Source organism: Aptenodytes forsteri, unplaced genomic scaffold (genome assembly GCF_000699145.1).
Source record: "Aptenodytes forsteri isolate BGI_AS27 unplaced genomic scaffold, ASM69914v1 Scaffold56, whole genome shotgun sequence".
Classification (NCBI taxonomy): domain Eukaryota; kingdom Metazoa; phylum Chordata; class Aves; order Sphenisciformes; family Spheniscidae; genus Aptenodytes; species Aptenodytes forsteri.
In genome coordinates this window covers 5,208,067-5,230,378 of record NW_008796213.1, presented here as the reverse complement: position 1 = coordinate 5,230,378, position 22,312 = coordinate 5,208,067, and the positions used below count along the sequence as shown (strand labels likewise).

The 22,312-nt window shown below is 41.8% G+C and overlaps 1 protein-coding gene across 1 annotated transcript in view; it reads right to left on the bottom strand.

Annotated features, from left to right (window-relative positions):
* Positions 1-22,312, bottom strand: part of TBXAS1 (thromboxane A synthase 1) — a 198,592-nt gene that overhangs the window by 11,318 nt on the left and 164,962 nt on the right. Inside the window, exon 10 of the mRNA XM_019474392.1 lies at positions 2,079-2,393. Within this exon, the coding sequence (XP_019329937.1) occupies positions 2,079-2,393 (315 nt within the window). The remainder of the gene's footprint in view (positions 1-2,078; positions 2,394-22,312) is intronic.

The following is a 22,312-nucleotide window of genomic DNA, read 5'->3' as shown; positions in this document are numbered from 1 at the left end:
GCAACTTGAGGCCATTTCCTCTCGTCCTATCGCTAGTTACTTGGGAGAAGAGACCGACACCCACCTCGCTACAACCTCCTTTCAGGTAGTTGTAGAGAGTGATATACAACATAGGGTCCATTTAGTTCTCTAGCTTGGATCAGGAGCATGCTCACATGCAAGTCTCTTGCACTGGTTCACACTGCAGTCTCCAAGTGCACAGCAAGGGCTCCTTTAACTAGAACTAAACCAGAAGATCGGTCCAATTGCTAAGCGGAATTTGGTACGCAGGGCCAGACTTGAACTAACCCAAAATAAACTCCTGAGGTGTGTACAGAGTGCACCCAACAGTCCTCACTACCAACTGTGCTAGATGACGAACCTGTGTCTACAGGAGCACGCTACTTGTTAATGTAGACATAGCCATATACATGGTCTCCCTGTGTGAAATATCTGTAAGCAATCGGCCTGACTGCTTGCAGTCAGCTTTCTATGCACTTACATGGAAAAGTTTACTAATTCATATCCCCATCTACAGACAGATATGAATGACATCGCATATCTACCATATTGGATACCTCTCCCAGCAATTTCACTTCGGTTTCTTAGGCTGTCAGTTTTCAGGAACTGGTGAGGAGATGAACCGTATCTTCCTTGGGGCTGCAAAACAGGGGTTTCTTTGTGCAACTCTGCCACCAGTATTAACCAGTAAACTGCACATACTCCAGACCAAGTTGCACCTTCACACCTTTGCAGGCCTTAAGAAAGTCAGTTGAACTAACCGGACACAAGGGCATAATTAGGTCTGCCGTATTTGAATGAAACAAGTAAATACGCTCCAGTTGAAGTGTTGCAGAGCTAATAACCTAAGAATATAACCCAAGCTCTATAGGTTAGAACATAACACATCAACGGTTTCATTGTATTGAGTTAACTCACACCAGCGGTATGAAGCATGCACCGAGAAAAAGCTCTGTGGATCAGATTGCGCAGTCCTAACCTCCACTGCTGTCATCCATCTGCACCCTCAGAGCAAAAGCAATCTTAGACAGAGAACCACCATGCTCAGAACCTTGTCATGCAAGACAAAAGAAGACATTTTCTGTGTACACAAATCCTGGCTTTTATGTTTGCACACGCAAAAGGAGGGAAATGGTAGCTTTTGAATGGGCACACTTTGCATAGTCAAGAATTTTCTATTACCAGCAAAGAAAATTATACAACTCTTTTCCTGTTCTGTAAGTACAACACAGAGGATGGAATGCGTAAAAAGTATGAAACTCCCAAAACTGTATAGTTAAGGATTTCAGCATGCAAATCCAGCAGCTAAAATCCTGCAAGACAGCCATGCCTGGTGTCATTTTATTCCTGTTAGCCTCATGATCCATTATAAAAGTGTTCATGAAAAGAAAAAGCCCCTCAAATCTGCGTTCTCATAACCAACAACTTGTGCGGAGTGTAGGGTGGAAGAATGGCTGCTGCATGGTCTGCTAGATATACAAAATATTGTCAACAGTTATCCAGGAAACATAAATGCCCTTGGTAAATACAGATAGCAAAGGAGAAGTAATTTGAACACAATATAAGAGAATTAGATATTGTGATTTTTTTCAAAGCGGACACATATATTCTGCTGCTGAAGAAAAAAAGTGAAGTATGAACATTTAAAGCAAAACTTTGCAGTTTATGGTTTGTAAGAACGCTGTTTATGTCCTTACAAAGATCAGTAAATAAAATTCACCACAAAAACAATAGAAGTATCTGGACAACAGGAAAAAATAGAAATGAGTAGTTTTAGAGTCTGGCAACAGCTAGTTTATTTCAATAATGTAAAATATTTGTAAAGGTTAAGCTTTCACTACGACACAAAGTTTCTGGACCATCTCTTCAGTCGCTGTAAAGTGACATTATTTAACAGTCTCCAAAAAAACCTAAACAATATAGATTAATTTTGAATTTTTGGCTGAAAATATCAATAAAATGTTAATATATGCATACATAACTGAGACAAATGGGGTCATGCAGGTGCCACAGTGGCATGATGACAGCACATTGCCTTGCTCCCTGCATGAAGCTCCACACCAGCACATCATACTCACGTGTTTTGCTGAGAACTCATCAACCTCCTGAAGCACCTTCTTCTGGCACTCTGGGTTGGTGGCTAGCAAGTATGTAGCAAAGGACAGTGTGCTAGTGGTGGTCTCGTACCCAGCGATCAGGAACAGGAAAGCTTGGCCTGCTATCTCATCCTCTGTTAAAGTCTTCTGAACCTTTTCAGATGGGGCCCTGCCAGCAAGAGGTGCTTCGTTCTGTCTGGAAGCGGCAGATGGACTGATCACATCAAAACACCCAGCTGCCAGGGAGTCAGCTGAGTCGCGAGCGTCGAGCATCCACTGAAGAAAATCTCTGCGCCTCTGCAGAATACAGGATGAGAAGAAGCACAAAGAATGGGTCACAGAGCAATGCCTTTACCCATGGGGGGATGGAAGGAGAGAGCTGTTTCCTATTTATACTGCCCACTTGGCTCCCACAGAATGGCCACCAGCCTTTCACCGAACGAGGAGACTTCTATAAATCATCTGGAAATGCCATCACTAAAAGCCGGTCACTGCTTTCTTCCCTGTGGGATGAGACTGATCTGCCCCCAATACATACCAGGTACATATTTTCACAGCAGATTGCTAATAGCCAGCTCCATACAGAGTTTCTTTCACCCTCAGGGTGAGTTTTTGGCACTTGCTGGCAGTAAGGGGATTGACATAGTCCATGCACGGTCCCATGTGCACCTGCCAAGTGGAAGTGGCACAACTCATGCTTGGAGGAGTTGGCCCACCTGCTTGGAGGCACCATCCTCATTTGTTCACATGGTCCAAAGCATGAAAGTCACCATCTAGGTTTAGGGTTGCATCTACAATAATTTCTGTGCCAGCTTAACAAGACAGGACTAGAAAGTGATCTCAGTAAACTGGTGCATCTTTTTATGAGAAAGTACAGTTATGAACATTTGTACCAACATAGCATTTCTTAATTTTTTTTTTTTAAACATATTTGCAGAAATGCATTACAACAGTAAGCATTCCTCTACCATAAAACCTGTTTGGGCGGCTTGTCTTTGCAAAATGCCCACTGAATGATTCTACTGTTACGAAAACTGCTTTCTTTCATACTAGTTTCTGACAGAAAAACTCTAATAAAGCCAAAAGTTGCAACTGCCCTGCCACAGTCATCCTCCTCTAGTGTGATAGGATACCTCTGCTCTTTTATGTTCCTCTAGACTGGAGGAAACAAGACTTCACGCATACTTCAGCTGTGCATAGCTAAAAATCTCATTTAACTTTTCTAGGAAGGGCTTTATTCACATTCTGGGAGTCCATGTACTGCACAGCTCAGAGTCCAACTCTTTGGCATAGCCTACACTTCAGGGATTTTCCTGGTACATATATTTGGGTTAGGCCATTTTTTAAATTAAAAAAAAAAACACAGAACAGTCCAGTTCCAGTGTGTTCATTAGTGCGTGGATAAACTAGTCCAGTATAGCAATGAACTGCATCTGTAGAGATACTCCCTTTTATCCATAAGACTAGTCAGCATCACCTAAACTACCTTTATAACATAAAAATGTATAATTACATTCACCTTCAGCGGAGTTGTAACAATGTAACATACTATAGTTCAAATGGTATAACATTTGGTATGGTTCTGCATTCATCCTTCTCTAGCTGTGAATTTTCTTGTAAACAAACCCATTGCTCTCTGAGGGTTTGCAGTTCCCAGTCATGAGCTGTTAGCTGAGTCTGGTCTTATATTTAGAACAATACACTCTCTGGAGACCCTATAAGATGTTTCTCCAGCCTTAGACAAAATCAGGTCCTGGCCTTATACAAAGCATCTGGTTATTGCTGTGATAGTAAAGTAATAATCATAATGGCTAGTGAATAAAATTTCATTCATGAGTATTTTTGCTGAAAGCAAACTTAATGAATGCTAGCACAAGTGAATATTCCCAAGAATGTGCTCTGAAATGCCTCTGTGGCCATTTTGAGGAGCTCTTTTTATTACTCACGTAATATATTTGGTTAGGAATTTAAAAGCTTGTCTTGTTGCAGAATCTGTTTATAAGGTCACCCTATCGAGAAACAACTAGATACCTTATCTGTGCCATGTAATTTGTTCACAGGTGAGCGGGGGTTGCTAAGAGCAATGGCTTCATAAACAATCCTTACAAAACCAACATTCATTTGTAAAAACTACTTGAATAACAGTGGGGGGAAAAAAGCATAAAATTAGGAAGATGCAAGCTTTTTTCAAGATAATTCTACACTGCGGAAGGAGCTATATTTTAGCAAAGCTTCTCTTCCTTATGGTTCATTCTGTTTCACTTTAGGCATCAGTGTAGAATGCAACATAAAAAATTGTCATCAACCCAAGCGAGAGAAAAGATTTCCAGGGTTATAACCAGTCATAACGAAACATATTTTTCTTCCGCACCATCAGGATAAAAAAATCACACTGACTCAAAAACCTAACAATGGCAATAGAAGCAAACACTAGCATAAAACCAAATATAATTGGATTGTTAAGTGCTGGAAATGAGGAAAAGGTATATCATGAAAATTCAAAGGGGTTTTCTCCACTTCGGTTGACAGCAGAAAAAAAAAAAGGCAGTTTTTTCAGTTTGACAACAGACCAGGTACTGACAGTGTCACTGCACAAAAACATTCTCTGGTCATCACATACAGCTGCTAGCTTCCTTTTTCCATCGGGGACATTTGTTTGATTTTCCTCACAAACAGCAGAAGCCCATAACAGCCTCTATCCTGTCCTCTGACACTTGCATAGTTATGTTACAATGGCCTCAGAAACAAGTTCCCGCTTCAAAAGAACAGCGTGCCAATGCAACGGACTCTTGTTTTGCCCCTGTACAACACAGAGCCTATCATTAAGCCAATGAAAATTGAATGGAAAGCTACAATTTGAAAAAATCTAATTTGAATGCAGTATGGGACAGGGTGCATGTCTAACTCAGTGGTGACACAGACATCCCCTTTGAAATATATAATAAGGCAAGCCCCGCTTTCAGCTTCCCCAAGACAGACACCTTGCAATATATTTCCTGACACCAGTGTTCTGGGCCATATCATTTCTCTCATTAGTCTCCTTAAACATCACCTGGCCATGCAGAGAAATCATTCTGCACAGAACCGTAACGAGCTATGTGCTACACACTGGAAGAATAGAAGTGTGCTATACTGGGGAAGGCCAATCCGGCAGTATCTATCACCTCTCCTCAAATCACTGCTTTTAAGTTTTGCGACTGTCAGAAGGAGAGAGATGTATCGCTCACATGCGTGATGTATCATGACTTTTCTCACAGGAGGCAAGGATCCTGGGGGGGGCGGGGGATGTCTCCAGCTCTTTCCATTCTAAACAGGGAACTGTGTTTTCATATCTAAGACTGACGTACCAGCTGACCTGGCAAATTCGCCACTGCTTTGGGGATCCAGGGGACCCTTGCGTTATGCTTTTGGTAGAGAGATTGAGCCATTCAACTTCTCTGCAAGGTGAAGTCAAAAATTACTTAAGGAAAATTACCAAATGTATATCAGCTGGAATTTTTGTTCTTAATGCTGTGATTTCCATTGTGTTTTCTGCAAACTATACTCAAATTTTGTACCACTCTGATAGTTCAGCTCCCCATTTTGAGTTCAAAAGAACCCAGAACTACAAAAAGCAACTTAAAGATGAATCAAGGAACCAAACTAGATGACATGATCCGTTGGTATTCTGTAAAGCATTTGCTGTGGTGCAAAAGTCATACAAATGTGATGCTGCTAACATAATACCACTCACAATAAACTGTGCAGACGCTCCTAGCCTTTCTCAAATGCTCTGATGGCAGCTCACAAAAAGCAGAAGCTAAGCTTCAGAATCCTTATCTAACAGGTAGAAAGCTCACATCTCATATTATTTCAGTTTCATACAAACTTGTACAAACACTGCTATATTAGTTTATATCCAGGTCACTTTCTGTAAGTTTGATTTAGCAGCCATCTTTTTAGGTGAGACAAACCTGTGTCACCCTGAAGTTATCAGTAAAGCACTGTGGTAGCTACCCAGATCCTTTTGAAAAAGCAGCACAAAATGCAGTCCCACTAAAACTACCATTTTGCCAAACTGCTTTGAAAGGATCAAATTCAACCTCTCCCTAACACTTGCAGGTTTCATTTGGTTTCTCAGTGAAATCATAAAAAAGCCAGTCTCTCTGCCAATAGATCCAGTCCCAAAACATTTCAGAGATCATCCTTTTGCCTTGTGCTTGAATCCAGAAGCTGGAATTAACTGGGAAGCCAGAGCTGACAGCCCTCAAATTTGTGTGTCTGAAGGTTGAGGGCATGGTGCTTTCATGGGTGATGCTCAGCTCTGGAAGGACCTGGAGTCTGTTGAACGGCAGGGTACAGCCATTGTTCGAGAGTGGCTGGGTGGCTTTCAGTCTGGCAGAAAAAACTCTTTTGTTTGCATTTGTTAACATCAGCTGGCGAAACCACTAATGTTTTTATTGTAAATGGGCTGAATGTCTGAGGGCAGGCACGTCTTACAAAGCTATATAACTTGCATTTAAAACCTGAGTAAATTTAAAGCAAAAAAAAATATTCACTGAGTGCCCACTTGGAAAGTGGAGCAGCCTTTTGCTAGCCTGGCCTGATTGTAACATTTGTAGTGAAACCCCAGACTGAGAAGGTTTTGCATAACTTTGGACTTGTTCTGATATTTTCATACATTATCATCACTAAACTCCTATGCAAGTTTCTGGCAGTAGTTCACAGCAATGAGGGAGCACTGTGAGTCTTCAATGACACTGCATTTGATGTCAGAAGCCACAGCAATGCCTTTGCTTTCTACTTGAAAGAAAAAAGAAGTGTCCCTACAATAATGTTGCAAAAATGCTACATGAAATGCTGAGCAGGCCCAGAAGGGGCAGGTACATCAGCAAATTGATGAAAGCACCTGAACATGGAAAGTATTAAACATGGTAACAAAACATATCTTCTATATGCGACCAATGTTCTTTTAAAAAATAAAAATAAAAATACAAAAGTAAGTGTAAATTCAAGTATGACATGGATTTTATTGGCTGAGTTTGCCACTAAATCTGCAGAGTGGCCAATGTGAATTACTGGTTAAAGCACTGATCTCCACAGAAGCTGGGATGCTTAAAGCTGCACTCCCTTCTTTGCCTTTAAAACACAGTTATAACTGGTGCAGCTTCTCTGTCTGTAAAATCGGTACAACATGCATCCAATCTTGTAAAACCCCGTGAGGAAAAGCTAATGATGATCTCAGAAAACCCTTTAAGACCTAGGATGAAAACAGATTTACACAGACTCAGAGTTTAAGGCAAAAGCACCATCACATGGGGGAAAGAGGCCTGGAAGGAACTCAACAAGTTATCTATTCCATCCCCTTGCCATGAGGCAGCATCAGCCAAACCAACACTGACAGCTATTTGTCTAATCTGTTCTTAAAAACTCAGCCAAACTCCAGTTTGCCACAGCCTCCCCAGGCAGTCCACCTCAGCACTGAACCATTTTCATCACTGGAGAGGTTTCCCCTCCTCCCGTGAGTCACTGCGGATATTGCAGATCATTAGATTTCACCCAGCTACACCCATAACGTCTGAGGCTCCACGACCTGTACTTGTGTATGTCTCTCTCTCTCTCTATATATATATATATTACTTAGTAGGTCTTTAACAAAGGATGCTGATAACAGAAAAATCATACTGCTGAAAAATACAAAACTATTTTCATGTGGTAGTGCCTCCATTCATGAGGTGAGGGAGAAGAGTGCTCAGGTACTGCTGGTTTCTTCCTCAAAAATTTTGCATTTTTCTGACCTTCAAAATGCAAAGTTAAAGTAAGAGCATTAGTAATCTACAGAGGCATGGGCAAGCCTAATTCGACCTGAAAATAAAGCTGGGGGAAATTCTTAAAACCAAGATTTTGTCAGGCACCCATCTCCCTTCAGCTTAAACTGCTGCAAGTGGCACTAGAGGGCTCACATCTTGAAAGACAACAGCCTCCTTCTCAAAATGTTCCCACACAGTCCAGGGATGAAAATTTATAAATTTGAACTTCAGATCTAATTGTTAGTGAATGAAGAGAGAGCAAAGAACTGTTTCTAGCTGAGACAAGCTAACATAGCTCTTTATGCCTCTTGTAGAAAGAGGCTGTTTTTAATCTCAAATGTGTGGACCTGTTGACTGTGAGCTGCAAAGATCCTAGCCGGAGGCCTAACTTGGCTGGAGTGGTATGTAGGATGAACAGATGCTACAATTACGGGAGAGAGAAAATAAGGCACACACCTATTTGATTGTTTCATTAATTATGTGGGCCCACAGAGAAACCTATGGCTTGCCTAGAGAGCTGCAAACCCTTCCAGTAGTTCTTCAGTGTAAAACCAAGGGATTGCCTGCAGCCTGGTCCATTTACACCCCTAATGAACTGACGGTTGTCCCTGACTCTGGGGAGTTTCCTTCCAGGCCGAGCAGAATAAGCTGACTGTCTAAGAGAAGCACTAAGTTTCTCCATGAAATTCAGTCTAATGGCAGACGAGTGTCATGCACTTTGTGGCAGCTGGTTGGCATCTCTGCTGTGTTGGGCTGGCAGCCTCAGCCCAGAGCACAGCACAACCGTATAACCACCACAGCTCCCTCCATCGCATGCACGCGTGGGGAACGCTCAGAAAACAGCCCAAAATGCAATGGGTAGAGAGTCTCATCCAGCTTTCCCAATCCCTGCATCATGGTGAGCAAGAGACACTGACAGCAAATAACAGTGGACTGCAACCTCCTTATTCTGTATTTGCAAAACATTTAGGATAACAATACTCCGATAACGACTCCTGGCATTATCAGAGTACAAACAATAGATATTGGATTTGTGTGTGCAGTAGCTGAGCTTCTCCTGCCCCACACATGTTTTGCTGCTTGGAGGTGGAGGAGTGAGATTATCAGAATACACAGTGGACAAATACAGCAAGAGAAGAAGTAACTGGGTGCTGGAGAAGAAGAACAGCTTGGGCCGGGCCCCCCCATGCACGCCGGTGTGTGGAACAGGCACCGACTCCCAAACCAGCAGCACGCTGACCACCCTGCTGCACACTGTATGCACGCATCCTCTCCCAAAGCTTATCTGGCCTCCCAGTAAACCATCCGACATTCCTCCCCTCCGCTATTTGCGGGAGGAAGGGAGGATGCAGGAAGGGAGTGTTTCAGGCTAAGTGTCTGACACCCAGAAGCTTGACCCTCTGCTGACACAAATTGCTGACTAAAGGCTGCTGTTGCTGGCAGCTCTCTGTTCCTTTTCTATTTGCCACAGATTATAATTGTATTTGCTTAAATTTAATTCCTGATTAATAATCAGTTCTGTTTTTAGCAGTTGCCTGACATTCAAGAAAATAGACAGGAATCTCATTATTGCTTCTTTATCCTTTGTTCTTCCTGCCCCATATGCTCTCTTTAACATGCTTGCAAAGCCCCACCACTCACTTTGAAGAGCCATCAGGACATTTTGGGGCCATCCTGGGAATTTACTGTTCACATCCTGTCCTCCCTCATCTCTCCCCATGGTTTGTTCAGGATCTTCTCTTTCTGCATCACATTACATATAGATTGTACACGTTTTGAGGGAAGGAAGACCTCATTATTTGGTTTTGCGATGGCCTTAAGTAATTCTGGGTAACTAAAAAAATACCTTTTTTTTTTAACTAAACTAATTATGTCTGAGACTGATATAAATGACGTACTGTTACAAAAAAGTACAGTTAATGTTATTTATGTTCTTTATTAACAATATGGAAAAAACGCTTGTCTTTTCTATTACTTCTCTGAGTAACCGCTCTCCACTGCTGGCGGGCAATCCTACCGCTGGCTTATCCATTCACGATCACACCTGCACCCTACATTAGGATTTATCCTGGATCTTCAGCTATATTAAACTGGCTTTTACCTATAGTACATAAATTGCCTCCACATCTGACTCTCCACTTGTGTGCATGAACGGGTACAGGTTTCTAACGTGGTGGGTGAAAGCAGCATTGGGAAGGAAAGGATTATTTTCAGCTACCCAGTGACCAATAACAAATTGTGTTATCCTCCGCAGTTTCATGGATGCTCGGTTCAGTTATGGGTTTTATCCAATAGATGGCTCCTCAGTAGCAGGAAGGATTCTCCCCCTGCTTTCCTTTCCTTCACAGAGTTTCAATACGACTTTCTAATATTTACACAGCTATTATCTTGCAAATATAGGCATTTTGTGCACACTGATAAACACACAGAAGAAGCATGTGTGCATGAATTAAAGAACAAAAGAAAAATTAGATGGCATTTTATATATTTCATGCCACTTTGTCCTCTGCCAGTACAGGGATGCATGAAAAATGACAGTCAGGCAGCCCTGTGGTCTGGAATGCTTCCTAAAGTCAAAGTAAAAAAAATACAACTTCAGAAACACATGAATATTAACAGCATGCCAGAATACCAGCTGTCTTTCTCCCCCAAAATATGAGGACATCTCCCACATCCTACATATCCCTGACTGAGCAATACTTAAGCAACTTACAGGCATCATTACTCCTCTGTCAATGAAAGATTTTTCACAAGAAAAAAAAAAATCCTATGTGTAATTATTGATATAATGAACCAGGAGAGCTCTGTGTAATTGGCAGGGTGCAAGTTAACATCATTATGAGTAATGCTGCCATTTCTGAGACGGGGAAAGTGAATATGCTTTTGTTGTTTTCCAGAAAAACATAATCAGAATAATAATAGCAAAACCCAAGACATTAATTACATTCAGACAAATCATGTTTATCCAATACACGCGCTTGTGACTTCTCTGAATCAGAAGAGCAGTTCCCAGTCATTTCTGTCCTGAGATCTACCTCGCATCTCACTCAGATCTTGTCAAGATCTTGTCAAACACCTGGCAGTAACCCCACTTTGGGGATTATGACCCTCCGGTCAGACCAGATGATCAAGTGAAAAGTGAAAACAGAACACCCACAATAAATAATAAATCTCATAGAAGCCAGACCATGGCTATTTAAATCCCCACGGCTTAACACTTCAATGGGGCACAACTATAAGCCCACTATACCTGCTGTTAGCATCTAAAATAATAACATTCCTAATAATAACCTTTATCCTTGAAATATTAAGCTGCTTTGAAAAGGGGGGGAAAGGTACCAGTTTACTATAAATATACATATAACTATATAGCATCTTAACATTAGCACAATTACAGCCATAATAACTGTCAAGAAAAAAATAAATGTTTCGTCCCAGTTCAAAGCTGAGCACAATCACTGCTTACATTTCAGTGCTCCAAAAGGACTCGCCTAATTCCATACCTCAAATCAGCTTTTTGCTAGCTAAAACTTGGAAAATTCGAACCAACTTGTGCTTTGCTTACTCCAAAATAACCTCAGCAGCATGCTTGATCGTGGGCTGTTACACTGTTGCTTCCCTTTACTCCTGAGCAGACACCCTAAAGAGCCCTCCAGCCTAATGGGTATTGTGCAGAGAAACAGCACATGTAAAGGTAGCCCCGTGCTCTGGTGACCCCTCAGCTGGCATAAGGGCCCTTTGCATGCCCAAAGAACAGCTGTGACATTGCTCTTAAACTGTGCAAGGAGCCGATTTAACCCCTGGCCAGTCCCAACACTGGTGAAACACAAAAGCTGCATCTTGCCTCCCGTCCCTCTCTCGGGATGCTGCAGCCAGCAGAACTTACCCAGACCCAAAGCCAAGCCTGCAGACTGTCACCCTCCTCCCCTTTTTAAGGGGCCAGGTTACAAACACGCGAAAATTCAGAGTTCGCAACTGAAACACTGACAATAATTTTCACCGTGGAGGAGTTTAAAACAGGCAGCAGTGATATTCATTAAGCTGTTAATAATGGATTGTGGCACAAAGCAATTTATCAAGTTTCCATTGTAATTAAAATCACTGAATATTTGGGCACTTGCAATGCACCTAGCTCTCCCTGCTTCTGAAGCTTTACATTTTAATGTGAATTACGGCTCCTTCTCCCCAGAGACCTACTAAAAAGCTCATTTTAATTGGTATGTTTTTAATTGAGATTATATTGTTAAAAAGTGTACATTTCTGTTGAAGAGAGAAAGGAGGTGCTCGGCTCCCCTCTAGTCTCTGTCTCACTTAGATATAGCTTGCTTATCCCAGCGGGAGGGAAAAATGAAGGGTAGTCACTGCGAAGAAAGTGGAGAAAGCCCTGCACAGTCACAGGCTACGAAGCCAGGGCAAGGCTGCCACTGACTGCCGCAGATGCAGGATTTCCTGGGCGGATTTTCGGGGAGGGAGAGGAATTGCCGCAATCGTTCAGGCTGCTCTTTAGCAAAAGGCAGACGGAAGAACGCCATGCAGGGATTCCTGCCTCGCAGCCAGCTGACATCGAGGGCACATTTTAGAAAGCCTCTCCTCAAGGTTTCCAGTGACAGACAATCTGTCGCTTTCCATAATAAGTAACTCTAATGTTAAATTATCCTCAAAATCCAGATACTGTCATGAGCGGATGGGGTCTAGCGAAGGCCTCCAGCTTTGCTGGCTCCAGCAGGCAGGGGGTGGAGAGGCAGCCCCCGGGGCAGCCTGGGCACGGTGGCAAGAAGAGAATTGCCCCGGCAAACAAAGTTGGTCACCTTTGTGCATTGAGATGGTCAGACTGACTTGCCACCAGGTTCAAAAGAAAAGCAACTTCATGCACTTGGCATCCAAATGCTGGCCACACAAATGGTTCTCCTGTTGGCAAGATGGGCTGTCGGTGTCTCTTACAAGTAGGAGTATGGATCTGCTAAGGTAAGTAGACACAAGAGAAAAGGGAGAAATATCAAAGGAGTGCAAAGTAGATACCAACAGTTGAGATAGATAGATCAAGGGAAAAACCTCCAGAGATCAAAACATGCCAACAGATGGACAAGACGGTTGAACCAGAATGAAATATCATGGAACGGCTTTTTCATAACTGCTTCTGAAAAGGTCATACTGTATATTGCAAAAAGAAGGCAGTGCGTGGGGCTGAGAGAGGTCACTGTAGGCAAATAGAGACACAGAGAGACTAACAGACAAATTTGAAGATCACATACTAATACCGCAAGTGCTGCAACTCCCCTCCTAGTTCTGGGAGTAACTCAGGGAGGAAGAATGGTGAACCAATAACAGCTAAAAGAAAAAAAAAAAGGATGAAATATGAAAGACAACACTGAAAATGTTAAAACTTACCGAGAAAGGGAAAGCTTTGTATTGCAATTAGGTCAGTAAATCTGTGATTTTTTTCTGAATTAAGAATTTAGATGCTACGCTCTGGTTACATATGTCAGAAGAAAGTCTGTTTGTAGAGGAAAAGTACCCAAACATGCTATTGCTCTGAACGGCAAGGTAAAATAAATACATAAAACACCAAGTTTCATGATCTGTTGATCCCAGTCAACAGATCCCTTGCAGTTTTAGATCAAGAGTAAGTAAAAGAAAAAAAAAAAGCTATGTAAATGAAGATTAGATCTTATATCCCACCTTGGCATTAAAGGCCACCACCCTGTTATGCAGAAAATTAATCTCCAGATGATTTCATTTTATGGCAAGATTCCCTTTGTTTGCTGATTTGAAAACCCCACGCCCTGGATGAAGACCAGATCACAGATTAAGCAGGAAAAGGGAAGGGCTTTCAGTGACCTAAAGTAGAATCTTCTGAGAAACTTGGGAGGGACAGACCGCAAGGGTAACGTACAGAAGAGACAAGGAACTGTAAGAGAGAGAAGTTACAAAAGAAAGGGAATGTGCACAACTTCAGGGTGACATCTTTTCCTTTCAGCCAAAGGGATGAATACCGAGACCGTACCATGAAGGAAAGCAAATGACAGAAAGTGGGAAAAGACAAGTTGGAGAAGATTTACTTTATGCTGAGGGAATCGCAGACAGAAACTGTGCTTCCAAGCCTATAGGAAAATGACCCTGAAAGACAGATGGAACACTGCTTAGGCTGGATATTTTGCACAGATGAGAACATGCAACAGAAAGGCCAGATTACTTACTGATTTGGCATGGATCAACAGATATATGACTGCATCAGATTCTGCCCCGAGTGCTAGAAAAGAAAGGCAGCTGGAGATGCTTTACTCCCTTCCCAGAAAACAGATACCTTTTTCTCAGTCCTGGACATAGCAAAGTCTCATTGGTTTTGTGTAACTTCTGTGACCCAACACCCAGGAACATTTCCCCAAAGACACACAGTGACCCAACAGGTTGCAACAGCCTTGATCCAATTATTTTCTCTGATTGGAGTATCAGGAGAGATGCTAACTAACCAGGGGACAAACTTTATGTCTAAGGTCATGAAACAGCAGTATTTAGTACTAGGTATAAAAAGTATTAAAGCCTATGCCACATCCTCCTCAAACAGATGGCCTTTCAGAAAGGTTTAATCAGACATTGAAATGCATGCTGCGAATACTCATTACTAGCAGAGGATCAGGCTGGGACAAGTGGCCAGCACTGACGTTATTGCCTACAGGGAATTACCACAGGCATAAACAGGATTTTCAATGTTTGAACTTCTCTCTGGATAACAAGCACAGGGCCCCCTTGCCATCATAAGGGAGGGTAAAGCAAAAAATTCATGATGGGGTGGGCCAGGTCTAGGTTGCAGAGGAGAAGCAAGAGACCCAGGCCCTTAGGAGGAACAACCACCTTTTTTTTTACTTCCTCATCCTCAGTTTTTCGCCTGTGCTGGTCAAGCCACCACAAAGCTCAATGACACAGGCCAGTGTTTTCTGGATCCCACCTTCAAAGCACAATGAGCTCTTGCTCTTCTTATTTTTATGGACACATAAAACAGAGCTGTGACTACTCCCTCCCCTTCAGTATCAAGAACAGGAAAAACAGGGTATAGCCACAACCACCAGCACCTAGGAGGTGGTGTAAGTAGGGCTGACCAAAAAAAAAAAAAAAAGAGGACTTTTGATCTCCCCTTCAAGGATCGTGTGGTTTCTTTGAAAAAGACAGGTTTGCCTTTTAATTCTTTCCTCCAGTTTTTCAGAGAAATTTTACTGCAAACATTACTTGAAAGAGTCCTCAAGCTATCTTTTGGCCTGGATTTTTGATAAACAATATTTTAAGTGACTGATTTTACCATATAAACACAATTTTTAAAAGTCACTAAAGCCCTTAACATTACCAACAACTGAGCATGTGGGATTATTTCTTTTTACTCTGGATGAAAAAGCCTTTTTTCGACACTAAAAATCCCACCCTTCTCAACTAAAAGATGTTTCTCATATGCTGTAGATCAGCAAAGCCAAATGTCCATCTTCACTTCCCGCACCGGCTGGTGAAAACAGGAAGAAAATACATGCAAACCTTAATGACAGAAGCAGTTAAGTCCTTCCTCCCTGTAACTCTGAAGGCATCCTGTTGGCCTAATGCCTTCCTGTGGATTAATGCTGCTATAGGGAGCATCTGAACCTCCCCTGTTCCGCCCAGAAAGAGGAAAAACCACCATTTTTTGGAAGGCCCTCTGAAGGAGCTCCACCACACATCTCCTAGAAAGTAAGGTTAGCTTTTCCTGCATAGATACTCACATTTTCCCAGTACTGTCTGCAAGATCATTCCTGGCAACTCCAAATACCCAAAAACTTCACGAGCTTAATCAGCATGAACACCCTGGTCCTTTGATTTAATTTCTGTCCTTTGGTACAAGTCTGTGTTCTTGCAAACTGAAGCATGTGAGTGGTGCTCCGAGAAGTCAATGAGATTGCTCACGTGCATGACGGCAGTTTGGACCCCAGATTGTAGCTGAGGTGGGACATGTGAAATATGAGATAGGGACACCGCTCCTGTCACCCCCTGAAGAAGAAATAAAGATACTCAGCAGTGGCTGAAAAAGACTAAAAGGGAGTGGGGAGAGATGGAGGTATTGGAGAAAGAGTCCCATATGACAAGATTATTTTGTTACGGTTGCTGCAGGGTTCGTTAGAGTGGGGCAGATAATATATACATGATACCATCTGCCTGTTCCTTGTCTAGGATCCATAAAGTACTCTGATCCATAACCAAGGAGGCAGCAGAAATGGTGTGATAAGAGCAAAGGGTGAGCAACAGCAAGCAGACCTGGTATGTGCTTGCTGGCAGCGGGTAACCAAGCAGACGTTTGCTATCCTCTTGTGACTGCAGTGCTCATAAAGTGCTGGGCTCACAGGTGTGCTGGGCTGCAGAACTGGGACAGATGCAGCAGTAATGCAAAACTCTTCCTGCTTCTCCATCAACATGCCTCAGGGAGGTGAGAAAGTCACCGCTCTCGTTACTTATTCTGTCCTTGATCTCTTTTGAGCAGAGAGACTGCAGAACTGCATTTCATGATGAAAGCACCTCAGCCAGACACTTCAGCCCAGGCCTGAAACCAAACGATCACATTTCGTAGGCCTGCAATTCATCGTTGGAAAGATAACAACAGACTGATCATGAAATTTCAACGAGTGACCAAAAGTAATAGGGATTTCTAATTCATCTCCATTCGAGGTTTTGAAGCCTTGCTATGTTGAAATGCCCACTTAAGAAATCCTGAGGAAGTTATAAAATTCATTACATCTTCAAGAAAAAGAAAAAAAAAAAAGAAAAAAAGGAAAAAAAGGATTTTTCTTCAAATGTGGGAAGGAAGGAACACAATTTTAAAAGCAAGCAGTAATGGCTTGATTTTTAAAAAAAGGTGAATAACTAAAACGCCTTTTAACATAATGCCACTTTTTTTTCCCTCTTAGAATCACTGTATGCTGCCCAAGCACAGACACCAGATTTAATGTTCAAAAGATTTTTAGCATATACTAGAGAAATTATAACCTTCTGCTTAAAACAGCAGAGATGCAGGTTTACGATTTGGGTTCAAACCCCATATTTAGCACAAATTCCCTCTATATCTTTAAGACACTCATTTACCTTTCTGGAAAGCCCACTTCACATTTCTTCCCAACAAAGGCAGTAGATAATGACATGATCAAACTGCAAGAACAGCCCAGCGGAACAGAATCGCAGCATCCCTCCTACAGACTTAGAAAAACAAAAGGACCAGATTGATCCTTTGCTTTACTGACTTTATTAATCAGTAAAAATGGATTATTTAATATTGCCATACAGTGTGTATCCTTAAATGGACACCACCTTCTTTCAAATATAAACAAGTTTTGCTTGGTTTTCTACAAAGGCAGGAAAACTGCACACTATTAGAAGGTGTCTAATCCTCCCATCTGCTGTTTCCTTAGAAAAATATTTACTTTTTAACATCTGTACTGCATTTCCACAGTTCAAACACACACAGAGCTCCTGGAATGTACATAGTATTTAGCAAATTTTTAACTAAGTTTTCTTAGTAATTGTATAGTTTTCCCTTGACAAGGAGAGGATCAGACTTTTTCAGGAGGATTACCTCTGCTCAAATCATTTCAAGCAGCTCTTGAATAAAATAGTTCATTAGTTCATGAAAAGGAAAAACTCCAGGGAACTGCTGGGGAAGGAAGAGAAAAGAACAGAGTGCCACAGTAATTAGGTTTTCAGATTGTCCCTTATCCTCCAGAATGCAGGTACACACGCACACGTCCCTCTTCCCCTTAGGTAAAGCATTTAGGGGAGCTCATTGCATGTTTTTCCCTGGGAATCAGTGTTCCAGAGATTAAAGTTGTAACCAGGCCATCATTTCCCAGAAAGATATTAAAAGATACCACTTGCTTATAGTACATCACTACTGCTACCCAATAGTGAAAGGGCAGCTCTCTCCCCTTCGCAAGCTTAGTTTCAGACTTCTTCAAAATTCAGTTTCCTGACCTTTTTAGGCTCCCATGGCTGATGCTGGAAAACCAAAGGGTCTCCACACACCAGGAATCACTTGTGTCTGCCTGAGCGTGCAGGCAGTCAGGGTTCAGCAGAGCCAGTGACTGTACTTACCAGGGATCAGGGAAAGAATTGGTAGGAATGAGGATGAGAAGTGGGGAAAACTGGAGGGGGTTGCAATTGTTCACCGGCGATTGCTGACCAGAGGAAAACCTCTTTTGATCTAGACCTAGCACAGTAGAGTACAGAGCATCCCAGGGCCATACCAATTCACGGGAGGGCAGATCATCACCAGGACTGACAGCACCATACAGCTTCTTTGTGGCTTTACACCACGTGGCTCGTGGGCAGCGTGGTTCACAGCAGCGCAACCTTCACACTCTTCTCCCGTTGTTCCTTCCGTCTGCTCTACACTTACACCAAAAGCATTCAGGTAGTCCATAGGTCTCCAGCCAGATTGACTAAACTGCCAACCGAGATGCCAATGAATACAGTTCTGGTGATACTTCTCTGTGCTTTGTCACCCTCTCATTTCAAATCTGCCTGAGACCACCAAGAAACAGCTGATCATCATCAGAAACATCATCAGGTCACTACCTGCCTGGCATGGATCAGTGACCTTGAATTATGCATTCACAGCAGACAGCACAACTGGAAAAATCAGGAGATGCCAGAAGAATGTGTTGCAGCCTCTATGAGCTCTACGATTCTCCTTGTTAAAGGGCGCATATTTTGAAAACTGGCTTTTCCCACAGATCTGTTGTGATTTTCCAAAAACAATGTTTTGCAATATCTTTAAATTGTTACATTCCAATTGTTGTTATTACTATGGATGACAAATGAAATTCTGGCCTTTCATCTGCTGAGGGGGCTTAGTTTCAACCCGCAGTTTTGGAAAGGAGTCTCAATTTTGAGCACCATGAAAGACTCCTTCATCTAGATATCATCATTTAAAACAGACTGGTAGGTTAAGAACTGAGCTATAACATGATAGAAAAACAACTCTTACATGAATAATGATTTGCATATCAGATTATTAAATGAAAATCTATCAAACTATCATTTATTGAAGTAAACAAACAGTCTATCTGCCCTGTTTCTGGAAACATGTTGCCTAAGGGAAAAATTTAAACCTGGGCAGATAATCAGGACAAGGTATTTGAACACTTAAGTCCTGCTGGAGTCTTCAAAGTAGGTGTTAAGTGGTGCATTAAATTTGTGCTGTTTCTTCTGAGCAGGGTAAATTTGCTCTTCTGTAAATAGTGGGAAAAGCATTTTACAATAATTTGAATCCATGAATAAACGTAATATATTAAAATTTCTAAAGTACAACCAGCAAATGTTTTTGTATATAAGCCAAATGAGTGGAATATCCAGGACTGAAATTATTTGACTGACCAAAGAAAGATAATATGTAATTAAAATGACATCTGCAGCACTAACTGATGGGATGAGAGAAAGTGACATCACAGATCTCATATAAGCTGCAAGCGTATTATTAGATCTAAACCTGGTTGTAAATTACTATCTGCCCATGGGATTATCTTTAGGCGTTCAGAACCATTGTTTCATTTACTGATAGAACAGGGATGATAACAGGCTGACTTTGCTTGTCACATTGTTTGTTGGCCTTTCTTTATTCTTCGTTCACGTTAGCTGCAGATGAGAGGAAGACAAGCTTCAGCTGAATCATTTTCACGGAGCTTTTTATTGTTTTACAGTTTGTTCCAAAGGCTTTTTTTTTTTTTGCCTCTTTTTTTTCCCCCAAAGAAAAAAAAAAACCAAAAGCATTTTTAATGGTGATAAAATCAATGAGGAGTAAAAGATGCACACAATGTAACACCTAGGAATGTGGCAACTTAAGGAACACCCATTGGCCTAATGCAGCACAGGGAGACCATAAGACTTTGCTTATAGCTCCCATTATTAGCACAAAGAACCAGTAGCTACCAGTTATATCTTGGCCTCATTAAAATTCAGTGCCAAAACTCCAACTGATTTCAGTGGGTACATTTCATCATTCGAGACCTAGGACACTGGACATAATTCTCCTTCAATGCAGGGCTATCTGGGACACCTAATCTCTGCAGATTACATTTCTGCATTAAATTGGACACAGCTGCATTTCGATCTGTTTCACATACCATTTTTATGTTCCTGGCAAATTATTAAGTTGCCTATACTCGTAACAAGACTTGTGTGACACCAACCTAAAATAGTCAAAATTCTAAGAGCGCATAAGGAGACAGGCAGTAAAAAGGGGAAAAAAAGGAAGCTCCAAACTTTCCGGTCGCTTTTGAAAGCCGTGCTAATGATCCTGAACTGCAAAGGGGACTTAATGCGCTCTCAGAAATCTGGTCCTAAGTGTCTAACTCCCAGCATTTGAAATAGTTCCCATATGCCAATTTTGCAAACTAGGCAGAAGTCCAGGAGCAGGCGGGACCACAGCCAGTCACGGACTTGTGCATACACTGTTAAGGCAAACATGGACCTTGTACTTTCCTCCACATGCCCTGATACTGGGCAGCTACTGCCATGTGTTATCTCTTACAGCATCTCCCAGCATCCCTTCCAATATAACCTTAAACCTCTGCTCCATCAACCACTGAAACCTGCAAACAGGCTGCATATGCAGAGACTGCTGCCTCCTGCTCTTGTCACTACCATCTTGCTTTTCTTTGTGTTTTCTCCTAACCGTACCCACCTGCTGTCCTTTATCTTAGTCTGCAATTTGAGGGAGTGACCATCTCTAGTATAGTGAAGGATTTAGCCCGTGATCGATGCCCTCAGTGCTACTGCCACAGAAATACATTGCATTTTATTAATAGTAGTTAATACACTAACTACTTTTAATCCATATTAGATTGTTTCATTGTCCTTTTTATAATTGATACACAGAATAGACTTTTCACGCAGACCCCTTCGGCATAAATTTTTGATTCAAAACTCTCCATACATACAGCCACACCAGTATGCCATTAAAAGCTCACACTGGATCTGTGCACTAGAAATGAGGTGTCTGCAAGCAGCTTAGATACACCATCCCTGTTAGAAAATATTCCTCCACCACTCAGCCTGGGCCAGGAACCATGTTTATGAATCATGAATTGTTTGTGGCCGGTCAGTGGTGCTTACAACTTTTTGGATGTAAAGGACAGAGACAAAGACCTAACAGCTAGTGAGGGCAAAGACTCATAAAGGTGGGCTGGAGGAAAGACAAGAAACATGTGGTAATAAAGCACAGCAAATACAGAAGTGAGACTTCACTGCAGAAAAAGTCAAAGAAAAAGAGCAGCACATGACACAGCAAAGAGCAGCAATATCTTTGAAAATCAATTTGATTTTTAAATATGTCCTGGATGTAATGTAGGGTAAACTAAAATCCATTTTTTCCTGAAAGGTGACAGCTGTGGGGCTAAGCTGTGAGAAAAAGTTGGGAGGATCCATTCTCACCTGTGCTGTTACCTCATCAGAATTGCTCTTCATCTCAAAGTGGTAAGAAACATCTCTTATATTTCAATATTAACAGTTTATTAACGCGTATGTTATAGCATGTTTCATGTCAATTGATATGCAAAACTTGTCTCAGTTACCTTTAAAATTGAATTCTCATTGACATTCTTTGTTTCTTACTACACATTCATAATTAAGTGGTTAACTTATTTTTAGGGATATTATGTGCAGTCTGCAGTAAAGAATGGTCCAAAAGGACAAGTAGACCTGAAGAACTTCTGTGTCACAGAACTGAAGCACATGCCTATGTTACAAATGCTTCATATATCAAAAATAGAGAGACTTTCATAGAAATGCATGTCTTCAGATACTTCATAAAGCAACAGCGATTAAAACAAAGCAAAAAACCCCAGAACTGCCTTATGTCCAGATGAAAGAGAAATACATAAGTAACAAACAATTTGCTAATAATGCATACCCATTAATTTGCACACTTCAGGTAGAATTTACTACCTCTCTTTAGCCATCTCAATATCAAGTGTCTGCTCTTAACCAGACATTCAGGTTCTTTCCATTTTCAAAAGCAGTAGGAACTGTCACAGGACTATATGAAACCTACCTCAGCTCCTAGGTAATGACTGGGTTGAAACACTCAGTGGGGGCTCCCCTTTCTCCGTTTGTTAAGGAAAAGTAGCACAGACAAAATCCCTGACTTTAAGATGAGAAAAAATTCTACAGGGTGAATCCTTCATAGCACAAAGGAACTCCAGCCAGTAAGACAGCCTCATCGGGGGCCCAACTTAAATGCCTCTATGTAAACACACATAATGGGGAATATAAACAAGAGGAGTTAGAGACGTGTGCATGCCTGCAGGGCTACAACCTTACTGGCATCACGGAGACATGGTGGGATGGCTCCTATGATTGGAGTGTTGGGATGGAGGGATACAGGCTGTTTAGGAAGGACAGGCAGGGGAGACGAGGAGGGGGTGT